The sequence below is a fragment of the Catharus ustulatus genome, chromosome 11 (assembly GCF_009819885.2).
Source record: "Catharus ustulatus isolate bCatUst1 chromosome 11, bCatUst1.pri.v2, whole genome shotgun sequence".
Taxonomy (NCBI): Eukaryota; Metazoa; Chordata; class Aves; order Passeriformes; family Turdidae; genus Catharus; species Catharus ustulatus.
Genome location: NC_046231.1, coordinates 19498901 through 19514214, shown reverse-complemented (window position 1 = coordinate 19514214; position 15314 = coordinate 19498901). Strand labels below are relative to the sequence as shown.

At 57.0% G+C, this 15314-nt stretch overlaps 1 protein-coding gene and 1 long non-coding RNA gene across 3 annotated transcripts; both read right to left on the bottom strand.

Moving 5' to 3' along the window:
- Positions 1-2444: 2444 nt before the first annotated feature.
- GINS2 (GINS complex subunit 2) lies at positions 2445-6954 on the bottom strand. Of its 2 annotated transcripts, XM_033069716.2 has the most exons (6): positions 6843-6947; positions 6519-6754; positions 5345-5459; positions 4613-4712; positions 3426-3552; positions 2445-3020 (listed from the first exon to the last, which is right to left on the bottom strand). In XM_033069716.2, the coding sequence occupies exons 2-6, from the start codon at positions 6606-6608 to the stop codon at positions 2895-2897; spliced, it is 558 nt and encodes a 185-aa protein (XP_032925607.1). In that variant the 5' UTR covers positions 6609-6754; positions 6843-6947; the 3' UTR covers positions 2445-2894. The 2 variants fall into 2 exon arrangements, with proteins under 2 accessions (XP_032925607.1, XP_032925606.1); XM_033069715.2 differs by having other exon boundaries at positions 6519-6954.
- A 1911-nt stretch (positions 6955-8865) lies between these two features.
- Positions 8866-12900, bottom strand: LOC117001610. The gene is made up of 3 exons (XR_004419077.2): positions 12711-12900; positions 10481-10566; positions 8866-9214 (listed from the first exon to the last, which is right to left on the bottom strand). It is a non-coding gene; the product is annotated as an uncharacterized LOC117001610 (long non-coding RNA).
- Positions 12901-15314: the final 2414 nt, after the last annotated feature.

Sequence of the window (15314 nt, the reverse complement as noted above, 5' to 3'; positions counted from 1 at the left end):
TGTGCCTGCAGGCGGGCAGGGATGTCCTGGTGCCACCAGGATCATGCTTAGGTGCCATTTTTTAATTCTAAAAACCAGCGTGTGCCCTGCCTCCCCTCCCCCGGGGGGAGCCTTTTTATTTGATTGTTATTTTTAAATTATTTATTAGAAATTGTTTTTAATTCGCCACGAGACCAGCTCACATCTCTGGGAAAAGGTGACCTCTGCTTCCTGCTTTAAATTCCCTCATTGCACTGGCAAAGAAAAGCACTAACCCCCCCCTTGCTCCCTGCTCTCTCATTGGCTTCACCAAATAAAAAAAAGCTGGGCAAGATTAAAAAGCAAAATGCCCTTGTGACAGAAATTAGTTTAATCTTTTTTAAATCCCCAATTGCCTCGCCAGCCTCTGGCCTCGCCGCTGCCAACTCCGGGCTTCGAAGGGAATTTTAACACGGCAAAATTCGCTCGTGGCTCTGCTCCTTTCCCCTCCTGTGTGCCGTGGCAGAGGGAGGGGGAAGAAGGCAGGGATGGAAAATCATTGGGAATTTATCCCTGGCTGGGATGCAGCCGCTCCTGTGCTGACTTTCCCTCCTGACCAGCCTGGATTCAGGGTTTTTGGACCAATTTTCCCCCGCCCCAGGGTTGTGGTGAGCATTTGTGTCCGTGCAGAATTGCTGGAGCAGCTGTGCCAGAGAGCCTGGAAGGAGAGGAAGGCAGAGCCTGCTGGGAGCAGGTTGGATGCTGTGAAAGAAAAACAAAAAAACCCCAAAAAAGCAGAAAAACCCAACCCTAAACATGTTCAAAGCGTGCTTTGTCGGAATTAATTGTAATGTAATATATTATTTGTTGAATGTAGTAATTAGGTATTTATGAATATATTGCTGTAATTCCTGAAAACACCCAAAAAAAAAAAAAAATAATCCCCAAAATAAACTCTTCCACAACGACAGCAAGGAATCCTTTCTCCGTTGGGAAGGGAGCATCCCCAGCCCTGCTCCGAGCATTGCCGGCAGCTCCTGCCGTCATTCCTGCCATCCTCCCCCTGTGCCAGCCCTTGGGGGCACAGCCCGGGCGGGCAGGGCACAGATGGCAGCGGGAGCCTGGCCCAGATGCTCGGGGAAGGGCAGCGCTGGCAGCCTCGGGGCCAGGAATAATTACAGCTGCTGTCAGCACAGCCCTGCTGCGGGCACAGCCTGCCTGCATCCTGCCTGGATCCTGCCTGGATTCTGCCCTGAATCCTGCCTGGATTCTGCCCTGAATCCTGCCTGGATTCTGCATGGATTCAGCCTGGAATTTGTCCTGAATCCTGCCTGGATCCTGCCCTGAATCCTGTCTGGATTCTGCCCAGATTCTGCCCTGAATCCTGCCTGCATCCTGCCTGGATTCTGCCCTGAATCCTGTCTGGATTCTGCCCAGATTCTGCCCTGAATCCTGCCTGCATCCTGCCTGGATTCTGCCCTGAATCCTGCCTGCATCCTGCCTGGATTCTGCCCTGAATCCTGCCTGGATTCTGCATGGAATTTGTCCTGAATCCTGCCCTGAATCCTGCCTGGATTCAGCCTGGAATTTGTCCTGAATCCTGCATGGATCCTGCCCTGGATCCTGCCTGGATTCTGCCTGGATTCTGCCCTGGATCCTGCCCTGAATCCTGCCTGGATCCTGCCTGGATTCTGCCTGGATCCTGCCCTGAATCCTGCCTGAATTCTGCATAGAATTTGTTCTGAATCCTGCCTGGATTCTGCCCTGAATCCTGCATGGATCCTGCCCTGAATCCTGCCTGGATTCTGCCCTGAATCCTGCCCTGAATCATGCCTGGATCCTGCCCTGAATCCTACCTGGATTCTGCCCTGAATCCTGCCTGGATTCTGCATGGAATTTGTTCTGAATCCTGCCTGGATTCTGCCCTGAATCCTGCCTGGATTCTGCCCTGGATCCTGCACAAATTCTGCCTGGATCCTGCCCTGAATCCTGCCTGGATTCTGCATGGATCTTGCACAGATTCTGCCTGGATCCTGCCTGGATCCTGTCCTGGATCCTGCACAAATTTTGTCTAGATTCTGCCCTGAATCCTGCCCTGGACCCCATCTTGATCCCGCCTGAATTCTGCACTGGATCCCATCTTGATCTGCCTGGATCCCACCTTGATCCTGCCTGAATCCTGCCCTAGATCCCACCTTGATCCTGCCCTAGATCCCACCTTGATCCTGCCTGAATCCTGCCCTAGATCCCACCTTGATCCTGCCCTAGATCCCACCTTGATCCTGCCCTAGATCCCACCTTGATCCTGCCCTAGATCCCACCTTGATCCTGCCTGGATCCTGCCCTTGCCTGTCGCTCTGCTGCAGGGAAATGGGGCCGGAGCCAAAGGAGAGCTGCAGGATTTTCCAAGCATTGTTTGTGACAGCCCAGGATTAATTGGATGCCGTTCTTCAGCTGCAATTTTTTTTTTTTTATTATCACTATTTTTTTACAGACAAGTTTCACATTAAAACCCCAAATACTACAAAAATAAAGATGGATGATATGCTGGTATTCCCCCACAGCCTGGTATCTGAGAGGGAAAACCATTTTCTTTTGTCCTTCTCCAAAGAGCAGATGGATCTGCTTCCCAGCTGATCTCCCCAGCAGACACCTCATTGCCAGCACATCTTCCTTTTTTTTTTCTCTCTCTCTTTTTTTTTTTTTCCCTAAGGCTCTGAGAAAATCCATGGAAGCACCGCCTCGAAATTTATGGCTTTCAAGGCAGCGTGTGGCCTGTGCTGCCCTCAGAAGTTCCCTTGCTGAAGTACAACCCCAGAGATCCGCCCAGCACCGAGCTCTGGCCATGCTCTGGAGCAATTCCAGAGGGGAGATTTGAGGGCTGGGAGGTCCCTGCAGGGAGGTGGGAGCTGCTCCAGCTCCTTCCCAGCTCTCTGTCAGAAATCCTGGGAGTGGGAGCTCTCGCCAGGCTGGAGGTTAGTCCGGAGCTTGTACATGTGATCCAAGGCTTGGGTAAGGAAAGTCCCCGTGGTGTTGATCTCCATCAGGGTTAAATTATCCAGCTGAAAGGGGAAAGAACAGGGTCAGGGTGGACAGGGAAGCAGCTCACAGCTCCCTTTGGAGACATCCCAGCTGCCAGCCCCGCTCAGGAGAAGCACCCCAGCACCATGTCAGGAGCATTCCCCATTCCTGGAAGTGTTCAAGGACAAGCTGGATGGGGTGTGGAGCTGCCTGGTCGAGTGGAAAGTGTGAAATGGGATGGAATGAGACCTTTAAGAGCCAACCCAAGCCATCCCATGACTCCTCACCTTCCACAAGGAACCCACGAGGCTCAACCCACAACTCCAATGACGCACCCACAAGCCAGCACAAGCATTCCCCAAGCCAGCCTTTTCCCAGCAGCCCATCCCTCACCCCTGAGCACCCTGGGGCAGCTGGATCCCTGCTGGGGTGCCCTGCTGGCCCACCTTGGCGTGAGCCTCCTGCTGGCGCACGAAGCTGTCGGCGGACAGGCGCAGCTTGGCCATGCGCGTGTCCCACGTGTCCTTCACCAGCGTCCGGATCTCGTCCGCCCTGGGGATGTTGTCAGAGGCACTGGGACAGGGGAAGGAAAGGAAAGGTCACAGCAGTCTCTGAGGGGTGTGTGGTTATCTGTGGTTATGGCACTCAGTGGTGTTGTCACCATCTCACTCCCCCTACCCAAGGTTCTTGCAGGAGTTTGCTAAAATCCTGCAACTCCACATAAAAATCCTCTCTGCTCCTCATCCTGCTGGGATTTCTGGGATGGTTTCCTTCCCCAGGAATGCTCAGCTCCAATGCAGCAGCTGCTTGTCACTAGAACCCTTCTGCTCTTTAATTGCCCAGCTGCTACAAGGCGCACAGAGGGTCCCAAACCTGGCCAAAGTCATGGGGAATGACAACAACGACATCACCAGCTCGGGGCTCCCAGGGCTCCATCAGGGAGAATTAAGCTGGAAGGGCTGGATGGGATGTGCCACATCACCCCATTAAGGCCGTTCAGCGCTGCCATCAGGAGCTGGGAGCCGCGCTGGATGCGCACGGACAGAGCTGTCAGCACTGCTGGAGCGTGCTGGGAAGGAGCAGCACGCCAGGAGCCTCCTCTCCAGAGGAAAAGCCAGAGCTGGAATGCCCACCCTGCTTAATCGAGGGCTTAAAAAGTCAGCAGAGCCCTCGCTGAGACAAATACCAGCCAGCACATTTTACAAGTGAAATGCCTCAGCAGGCAGGAGCTCAGGCTCGGAATATCCCCGGCCTCATGCTTCCCAGGCTGAGGAGAGAGGAGCTTCCCTCCTGAAGGAGAGCCAAGGAAGGAGCCTGGAGGCTGGAGGCTGCTGAACAGATTGCAGTGGAACGTGCTGTGGCTCCTCCAGGCCTCCACGCTGAGCTGCTGCTCAATAAAGCGGCACAGCCCCAATTACCAGGCCACGGAACGAGCGCTCCCCAAGTTCCTGAGAGGCAGAGTTACCACCAGGGGAAGTGCTGCTGCGAAATCTTGGCAGGCTGAGGGGGATAAACCTCCCTCAACTCTCCCTTTCCTCACCGACCTTCGGGGCTGCTGCCAAGCAAAGCTTGAAAAATCATCCGTGCTCACACGAAGCCGGGTGGAAAATGGCCCAGCTCAGCTCCTACTCACTAGTTCAGCAGCAGCTTGGTGAGTTCCATGTAGTAGGGACTGGGCATTGGGGTGAAGGTGTCCTCTTTGCGCTCCTGATCCCGGATTTCCTCCAGTTTCCCTAAAATACAACCAGGGATGCTCAGGTTTTGCCAGGCCTTCAACGCTCCAGGTGTGTTTTACCCCACGTTGTGTCTGTAGGATCAGCTCATGGTCCAAACCCCAATGATGTGAGGGCAGGAAAAGGCTCCTGTGAGCAGGCACACAACCCAGGGACTCCTCCTCACTGAGATTTTCCCAGGGAATTTGTGACAGGATGAGAGGAAACAGCCTCAGGTTTTGCCAGAGGAGGTTCAGGTTGGACATCAGAAGGAATTCCTGGACTGGAAGGGTGATTAAACACTGGAAGGGGCTGCCAGGGAGGTTTGGAGCCCCCATCCCTGGAGGTGTCCAAGCAATGGCTGGATTTGGCACTCTGCACAAGTTGGACTTGATGAGATTGGAGGTCTTTTCCAACCTAAGAAATTCTGGGATTCTGTGACCCAAAGTCCCTAAAGCTTCTTCTGAACAAGCCTCACCACCCTGGGAATAAATAAAGAATTCCAGTGGTGGAACATGGGATCCTTCTCTCTCAGTTCCTTTGTGTTTTTGAATTAAGCTCCCCACTAATGATGTAAAACAAATTATTTTTAATTTCATGTTCCCACTGCACCCACTGAAGGCCAGAGCTGAAGGCAGAGCCTCCATCCTCACCAACATCCATCCATTCTGGGGGAATGAGCCGACACTTCTGCCTCTGCTTCAGATTAATGGCCAACCACACAGGAACTTCCACGGGCAAACCAGGATTGAAGGGACCCAGATCTCCCTGGAAAACAAATTAGGGATGAGAGACGGGCAACAACCAAGGCTTGGACTGCACACAACTCGTCTGCTAATGTGCTGAGAGTTTCCAGAGGATTTGGAAAAGCCTGAGCCAAATGCTTGATCCTGCATTTCCTCCTCTTGCTTCCCAGAATTCTTGCTCTCAGACTTTTTCTCATCTCCCTCAAGAAGGAATAAGCAATTTCCAGTGCATTTTCTATTTTGAGGTGTTTCACAGGATTACAGCCACAAATTCCATCTCCCTGGACATGGCCAGGTTCTGGTCAGCACCCAGGACAGCCAGACACTCCCAGCCAGGGCTCAGGGTGTGCACAGAACCCCAGAGATGTGGGGGACAGCACAGCCCCCTCCTCAACCTCCTGGGGGGCTGCACTGCCTCTTCTCCCAACCCTGTCATTCCTGAATTCCTTCATCCCTCCATCCCCATCACCAAATCCATCCCTCCGTCCCTATCACCAAATCCACCCCTCCATCCCCATCACCCCAAATCCACCCCTCCATCCCCATCACCCCAAATCCACCCCTCCATCCCCATCACCAAATCCATCCCTCCATCCCCATCACCAAATCCATCCCTCCATCCCCATCACCAAATCCATCCCTCCATCCCCATCACCAATTCCACCCCTCCATCCCCATCACCCCAAATCCACCCCTCCATCCCCATCACCCCAAATCCATCCTCCATCCCCATCACCCCAAATCCATCCTCCATCCCCATCATCCCAAATCCACCCCTCCATCCCCATCACCCCAAATCCACCCCTCCATCCCCATCACCAAATCCACCCCTCCATCCCCATCATCCCAAATCCACCCCTCCATCCCCATCACCCCAAATCCACCCCTCCATCCCCATCACCCCCATCTCCTCCCCCTGCTCCCAAACACCCCAGACCCATCCCAATCCCAAACCCTCCAACCCAATCCCCAGACCCAACCCCCCAAGATCTACCCAGCCCCTGTCCCGCCCCATAACCCCCCCGAACTTGTTCTCGTGTCCCCACGGCCCCAGACCCCTCCCAGTCCCGGCCCCGCCGACCCCGATCAGGTGAATCCGGTCCAGGCTGAAGTTGGGCACGATCGTCACCAGCTCCTTCTCGGCCAGGAACTCCACCTCGGCCGGCTCCATGGGCCCGGGGGGGCCGAACCGGGATCAGACCGGGACCGAACCGGGATGGGACCGGGATCACGCCGGGATCGGACTGAGATCGGACCGGGATCGAACCAGGATGGCACCGGGATCGAACCGGGATCAGATCGGGATCGAACCGGGACCTCTCCGGCACCAGGCTGGGATGGAACCGGAATCGCACCGGGATCTCACCGGGATCAGACCGGGATCAGACCGGGATCGAACCGGGACCTCTCCGGTACCAGGCTGGGATGGAACCGGGGTCGCACCGGGACCGGGCCGGTTCCGAGCCCGCCGCGCGCCCTCGCTCCCTATTGGCTGCGCACCCCTCAGGCCCCGCCTCCCGGCGCCCGGTTCCCGCCTCCCGGTGCCCCGTTCCCGCCTCCCGGCGCATTTTCGCGGTCTCCTGGAGTAGGCGGGGCCTGGCTCGGCGCGGCGCACGCTGATTGGCTGTCCACTCCTGTTGCCGTGGCGCACGCGTCTCTGATTGGCTGTCCAATTCCGCCCTGCCCCGCGGGGGGAGGCCCGGATGGGGGCACGGGGACCAATCGCAGCGCTCCCCGCGGGCGCTCAGCCAATCAGAGCTCAGCACTTGTTGCCGGGGCGCCGCGGGAGTGGCTGCGCCCTCCTCTGCCGCCCCCTGGCGGGCGGGAGCGGCAGCGCTCTGCGGGAACGCGCGCGGGTCCCCGCGACCCCTGGGGCTGGGGTGGGTGACCTGGGCTGGGATGGGTGACACAGGATTGTGATAGGTGACATGGACTGTGATGGGTGACACTGGGTTTTGATGGGTGACACGGACTGGGATGGGTGACACGGGCTGGGATGGGTGACACGGACTGGGATGGGTGACCTGGGCTGGGATGGGTGACACAAGATTGTGATAGGTGACATGGACTGTGATGGGTGACACTGGGTTTTGATGGGTGACACGGGCTGGGATGGGTGACGCAGAGTTGTGATGGGTGACACAGAGTTGTGATGGGTGACATGGGCTGTGGGCTGGTGACTCTGGCTCTGGCCTTGGCTGTGCCCAGGCCTCAGCAGCCGCCCTCCTGTGCACAGACCAGCAGCAGCTACCTGTCTGTCTGCCTATTCAGTGGCCCCTGTGAAGACACCCAAGCTCAGGCAGCTGCCATCACTCACCTGTCCCCTATCCATGCACATCCATCCATCCATGCCTCCATCATCCATCTATCCATCCGTCATCCATCCATCCAACATCCATCATCCATCATCCACCCATCCATCCATCCATCCATCCATCCATCCATCCATCCATCCATCCATCATCCATCATCCATCCATCCATCCATCCATCCATCCATCCATCATCCATCCATCATCCATCCATCCATCCATCCATCCATCCATCCATCCATCATCCATCCATCCATCCATCCATCATCCATCATCCATCCATCCATCCATCCATCCATCATCCATCATCCATCCATCCATCATCCATCCATCATCCATCCTTCCATCATCCATCCATCATCTATCCATCCATCCCTCTATCATCCATCATCCATCCATCCATCCATCCATCCATCATCCATCCGTCATCCCTCCATCCATCCCTCCATCCATCCATCCCTCCATTCCTCCCTCCATCCACCCCCTTCCCCATACCCAGCTCAGCCAGGGGGTTTCTGGATGATTTTTGGGGTCAGCATCCCCTTTGCAAGGCCCCACGGAAACTCCTCCTCACCAGACAAACCCACCTCTCCCCAATCCCTCTCCCAAACCACCTCAGCCTCAGCCCTGGCACCACCCACGCAGCAACCACGACCCTTGGGATGATCCTGGGGTGGGAGCCAAGCCTTGAGGACACCAACCCACCCCCACCCTGGGTGGCACGAGGAGGGTCCCCGAGCCCCCATTCCCAGAGCAGCCCCCGGTGCCGCCAGCACGTGCTGGGCGCTCCAGGAACGTCTCCCCCACGCTGCGCCTCCCCTCGCGTGTCTTTTGCCATCTGCTGCTGTCATTAAAAAATTAAATTTCCATCTGCTTTCACACTCCCGCCTCTCCCGCCGGCTCCGGGTGCCGCCGCTCCCCGGGAAGCATCGCCCCCGGCTCCCTCCCGGGATGCGGCCGAGTTCATTTTCCCGCTGCTGTTTGCTGAAATGAATTCTTCAATCCCCGCTGGAGAGGTGGAGGTCTCACTTTTGGCCATCCACGGGCAGCTCCGGGTGGGGGAGTGTTTTGGGGGGCACAACTCACCCCACCTGTGCCGACACAGCCAAACCGGGGGTGCGGAGCCCCAGGGGTTTTATTAACAAAAGACACAAACCCCAGTCCTTGGCGTCCAAACCCACCCTGGTGGGTGCCCCGCGTGTCCCTGGCAGCCGCACCCTGCGGGCTGTGGCTCCATCCCGACGGGGCAGGGACAGGTCCTGCCAGGCTGGCTGTCCCCCGTGTCCCCGCTCAGCACTGGCTGCAGGGCGAGGCGCCCTCGCCGCGCCGCCCCTCGCGGGACAGCGTGGTCCCGGTGGGCGTGGGAGGTGTGACGATGATGGAGGGCACGTGCAGGTGCTTCTGGCCCGAGGATGCCGTCGGGGTCCCGTCGCTGCCGTTCCCGTTGCTCACACACATCTTCAAGCCTGGGGAAATTTTGAGAGTGGGGGGATAAAAGGAGATCAGGCATCCTCGAGCTCTCCACCCTTATCGGTGTCTTTATGAGCCACTGGAGAATCCAGAGCATCCACCTTGGATTTTGGGGGGTTTCATAGGTGGATCCCCCCTTCACCCACCTGCTCAGCCCACCCCCCCCCCCCCCCGAGGGGAGCAGATCGCTTTAATCTGCTTTTTTAATCAGCAGAAAAGCCCCCGTGCGGCACAGGCGGCATCCAGGGAGGTTTCAGCTCTTCCCAAGCAGGAAAATGCCCGGAGGGGACAGACACTGATATTTTTAATCTCTTTTTAATTAAGGATAAAGCCTTGCCTTATGTAAGGGAGCTGGAAAAGGGGGAGGGTCTTTTCTTTTATTTCAGACTCCAAGCTCATCACAGGGGTCTGGAGGCATGGGAGAATATTTGGTGCTCTGTCCTGGATTTGGGGCAGGACTGGGATTCTCTGGCTGCTTGCTTCCCCTCTTCAGTTATCCCTTGTTGGACAGAGGGGCTTGTGAAACCTCAAACCTCCCAACATCCCTGATGGAAAGAGGGAGCAGAACTCATTTTTGGGTGATGCATCCAACTCTGTGCCCATCACAACCAGAATCCCTCAGAATCTGGGCTTGGGAAAAGCCAGGGAAGAGGCAGCCCTGCCTCCTGGAGAGGGATCCTCATTAAATCCCATCCCTAACGACCCCAAGGACGATTATCAGGAGTCAGAGGGATGCAGAGCTAATGGGAGATGCGATCTCCAGCCCTCGCCCTGCGAGGCCAGCAGCATTAAAAGCTCCCACTTCACCCCAGTGCAGACATCCCTGACGCCATTCCCAGCAGAAATCCATTAAGAAAATTAAAGTTGGGGAAGAAGCTCCTGGTTGGAGCATCCCTGGGGAGAGTGGAGCAGTGGGGGATGCTTGGGGACAGCCAGGAGCTGGGACCTGGCCCTGGGCTGAGCCCTGCATCCCATCCACGTGGCCCTGAGCTGCCCTTTCCTGCCTCCAGGGAAAACCACCTGACTTCTGGATTCTCCAGAGCCAAGGGTGTAGGACGAGCACAGGAGTGAGGAAAATAAAGCTGGGGAAATCCTCTCTGGAGTGATCCAGGTGCAACAGGTCACCCTCAGGACTTCAGAAACCCCACCACATCCCCAAACTCCACAATCCCACCCACACCTGCATCCCCTCCAGGTACAACCATCCCTGAGATGCCTTCAGGGAGCAGCAGCAGCACCCCAAAACCCCACGACAGGCTCACCTTTCAGGCAGGATAACTTGAGCCCCATGTTTTCATCCTCTCAGCGGGATCCAGCTCTCCAGCTCCGCCGCCGGCCCTCGCTGGCGCTGGGGAAGAGAGGTGAGGCTTGGGGGAAGCGATCCTGGCAGGGAGGAAGGAGCAGGAGCTGAAAGCTCACATCTCTCCCTGCGTGTCTGTGTCTACAGGAGCCCAGGCACCACAGGAAACGCGGCTGCTCGCTCGCAAAACCACCAGTGATGTCACGGCACTTCAGTGACTCAATCAGCCCGATGGGGGTCAGGAAGAACTTTTTGGGAGGGTGGAGAAGGAGCCTGTTGTTGGGTGAGGGGTCCCATCCCAGCTTCTCCACTCCTAAAGACTGGGATGAAAATATTTGTGGATGAGAAGGTTGTGAGCAGGAGGAACTGGGTTGGTTTTGGGTTGGTTCTTGCAGAGAAAACCCCGAGTCCACACAAGGAAACAGAGGGATGCTCCCAGGGCTGCCTCCCTCGGGCTGAGCTGGAGCAGCTGTCGGGATTCACTGCTGGAATTCACATCATCCTGCCCTCTTGGGCATCCCTGATGTCCCAAGAGTTTCTTAATGGATGATTCCCACTGCGGGACATCATTTTTTCGAGATGCTGAAAATTTTTCTGCCAAAAAAAAAAGTCCCTTTATTGGGAAATCTTCACCCCTCCTCCCACTGCTGCTGGGAAAAGCTTATTGGGATGAGGGTCAGTGACTCATTTTGGCTCCTCCAAGCTCTGAGCCACACAAAGAGCCAAGGAAAGCCTCTGCTCCCCCTGCCTGACCTCTGCCTTTCCAAGAAGCCCTGAGGTGGGTCGGCAGCAGCCAGCAAGGGGAAGTGAAAATTTGCTCTCTCTGCTTTAGTTCTGCATTTTTATCAGTTCCCCAGGTGCAGCCTGAGCTGTGACATCCCCAGGGTTGGGGAGTGGAGTCCTCAACCAGGACCTCACTGTCCAAATATAAAGAAATCTGTTTTGAGGCAAATCCTGTAGATTTTGGCACCTGCTGGTGGCTCACACCACTCAGGGACAGAGGAGGGTCACGCTGGGGACACCCAGCTCCGGGCACAGGGGATGTCCTCTGGGATTCTTTGGGATCTGATCCTGTGGGATTTGATCCTCTGGGATCTCATCCTCTGGGGTCTAATTCTTTGGGATCTGATCCTGTGGGATCTGCTCCTCTGGGATCTGATCCCGTGGCCAAACCCTTGCAGGACTCAGCAGCCCCCTCCCCATGGCCGAGGGTCAGGTTCCAGCTCCAGAATTTGGATAGAGAATTTAGGATAGAATTTGGGTAGAGAATTTAGGATATAATTGGGATAGAGAATTTAGGATAGAATTGGGATAGAGAATTTAGGATAGAATTTGGGTAGAGAATTTAGGATAGAATTTGGGTAGAGAATTTAGGATAGAATTTGGGTAGAGAATTTAGGACAGAATTTGGATAGAGAATTTAGGATAGAATTTGGGATTCCTGGTGCTCGCTGCTGGGGCTCCAAGTTCTCTCCCGTGTGCCAGCACCAGGCCAAAGGAATGTTTGCATCCCGACGAGTTCACGCTCCAAAAAGCCCCAGACACTCATCGCAGGCGTCACTGGAGCGGGGACCGAGCAGCCCGGGCAGGGGGGACACTCCGAGGCTGCGCTGGGGAGGGGAAAAAGGGACAAAGCTCCGAGGGGGTGGCACTTACCCGGTGGCCGGAGGGGCGATGCCCGCGGTCGCATCCCACCTCCCACCGCAGCCGGCTGCTCCGGGGTGCCGGAGCCTGGCAGGGGGGTTCCCCCAGGAGGAGGAGGTGGCACCCGGCCGGCTTTGGGTTTGGCGAGGTTGGTTGGGAACCTGGTTAATCAGGTTAGCGGAGCCCCGGCTCCTCCCATCCAGCCCCCACTCCAACCCCATCCATGCCCAGCAAAGCCCTGGGGTGATGAGGAAACGCTGCTTTACTCTCACCCCGCTGCACAAGCCAGTCCGGAGCTGAGACACGGAGAGGAAGGAGCGCCCTGGGCTGCCGGCAAAGCCCCCGAGCATCCTTCACCCCCTACAAGCAGCCCGAGGGCTACCAAGTGCCAGCAAAGGGCCAGTGAGTGCCCACACCCAGCTCTGGCATCCCTGAGCTCCGGATGCCAACAGACATCAACCTCTGGAGCATCTCCACCTCCTCCAGCTCGCGGGAAGGATCTTTTCCCCTTCCCAGCCCCAAAGGCAGCCTGGCAGCGGGTTCCTCACCATTCCCAGGATGAGCGCTCCGGCTCGGCTCCCACCCCGCTGGGAGGATGCCCGGGAGGAGGCTGTGCCTCCGGAGCAGCCGCTTTCTCCTGCATTAACAGCAGCCAGAGGCTTTTCCATGTTCCCCCTCCTCCGCAATTAAGAGGCGAGGCCCCGCGCCGGCTCCTTTTGAGCCGGAGCTGAAAAGCATCGGTTCAAATGCAGGGCGCCGGCCTGCAGGGAACGCCGGCCGCACATTAAACACCCCCCGGCTGCGGGAGGCTGGGAATGGAAGGGAAGGAAAGCTTGGCACCTCACCCAGGCAGCGGGAGAGAAGTGATGGCAGGAGTTTGGGATGGGATCACAGCCCCACCGAGCCCGGCTGGGATGGGCATGGAGGGCAGCAGGGAGATGGAATGGGTGGTTTTGTTCCACTTTCTGCTGGTTTGGTGCTGCCATGTCTGATGAAAATCAGAAATCTGGGAAGAGCTGGTTTCCTTCCCGATCTGACTTCTCAGATTTGTCAAATAACTGAGTTATTGCAGAGCTCCAGGAGCAGGGAGTCTGCCACAGGGGCAAGGCTGCAGCTCCAGCTGCAGGCACGGTCCTGGGCAGATACTTGCAACCCACAGCTCCTTTTTACACCCAGAAAACAACAAATTAAGTGGTTTATGTGGATTTATTTCCCCTGTACATCTGCAAATTTGAAGAGTTAGAGACAAGTCCTGAACCAGAGCCTGGCAAACCTGACCTTTCAAGATGCCATCCCAAACTCAGAGCAGCATCCCATGGAGCCAGGGATCGCTCCCTGGCAGCACAAATCCAGTAAGAGCAGCACAAATCCCACCTCCACCCTGAGCTTTTTCACTGCCTGTCTCCAAAACTACCTGTTTGCTGCTGCTGGGTGAGAACAAACAGCCCCAAACCCACGAGGGCTGGAATTAGCCCGGCCTGGAGCAGCAGTTGTTGCTACAACAGTGACAAAAAGTGATTGTCTTGCTGCAGCAGCGGTGGGAAACATAAACACCCGGCTGCTAAAATACCTGTGGTTAGTTCTGTGGGTGCAGCACAGCTCCAGCTGCTCTGCTGACACCTGATAGGCACAAACACAGCGTCAAACACCCTTTCCCGTCCTCCCCAGCGCCGGTGAGCAAAGTAAAAACCTTTGTGAAGGTTTAAAAGGCGGGGTTTGTTCATCTTGAGGTGGCTGGGAATGGCCTGGAGCCCCTCTGGGGTGGGGTCCTGGTCACTGCTGGGTGAGGAGGGTTAGGGAGGGCTGAGTGCCAGGAACAGGAGCAGCCCAGTGGGCTCAACACCCCCTTTGCAGGGTCACATCCCTTCCAGGAGTTCCTGATTCCAGTCACAAGGCTCTGAGCATCACGTCAGGGCAAGTGGCCAAAGGAGGGTGGGCTCAGGGGGTGGGGGGATATGGAGCCACCTTCACTCCCTGGGGGAAATTCCAGAGCTGGCCAGCACCTGGCTGTCCCCTGAGGTGGTCACCGGCTGATTTCCAGCCCTGGCTGTGTCCCTTTGGTAGCCGTGCTGCTCCTCTCCCGGTGCTTCCCAACCCTCCTGCTCCATCCTGAAGCCCTGCTGGGGGGTGAGGATGGAGGGCAGCCTCCCAAATTCCCCTCGGGGCAAGGGCAAGGGAGAGCCGATGCTTCCCAGGCGCCAGAAGAACCGCAGGGACAAGGGACGTGTTGTGCAAACACCGGCCACAAGAAAAGCTTTGGCTGGAGAGCCCGGAGCAGCTCTGCTGGCTGCCTTCAGGAGCTGCTCCTGCAAACACCAGCTGGGCTCCCCTTTCAGCAGGGAGGGGGAGGAAGCAGCTTTCTGGGTCACCGAGTGCCAGGGTCTGCTAACGCAGGTGACACGTCACCCTGGCTCTGTGCTAACCCAGCAACGAGGCCACCTGTCCCCTCCTGCCCCCGTCCCTTCTGGCCCGAGCAGGGGAAGGGGCTGCTCCCAGCCTGGCTCTGGAGCTGCCCCAGAAAGAGGTTTGCAGGAGCTGGAAGTGGCAACCAGGGAGCAGAGAAGAAATTCCCTCCCGGAGATCCAGAGCCATCCGGGGCTGGCGAGCGGTGCCCGGAGGGGATGCCAGGCGTGGGGAGGGAGGAGGATGTCACGAGGAGGCAGCTGAAGATGCAGGATCCGGGGAAACTGGAGCAGCTCCAGCATTCCCCAAGCACGGGCTCTTGGCAGGACCAGCAGGAACCGCGTGGGCTGGAGGCACCCCCGGAGAAAATCCAGCGGGATGAGGCGGGAGCGGGGTCGGGAGCGAGCACGTACCTGAGGCACTGAGACCTCCTGCATCCAGCACAAAGCACCTCTCTCCCAGCATGGATTGAGTGAGCACGTACCTGAGGCACAGAGACCTCCTGCATCCAGCACAAAGCACCTCTCTCCCAGCATGGATTGAGTGAGCACGTACCTGAGGCACAGAGACCTCCTGCATCCAGCACAAAGCACCTCTCTCCCAGCACGGATTGAGCCCAGGCCACGGCCGGGATCTGGCTCAGGGACCTGCCTGCGCTTCCCGGCTCGCTGAGCTCCAGGTTAATCTGGGCCCAGCTTTCCCTTTTATCCCCAGCTGCTACAACCTCGATAGAGGTTTTTTTTTTTTTT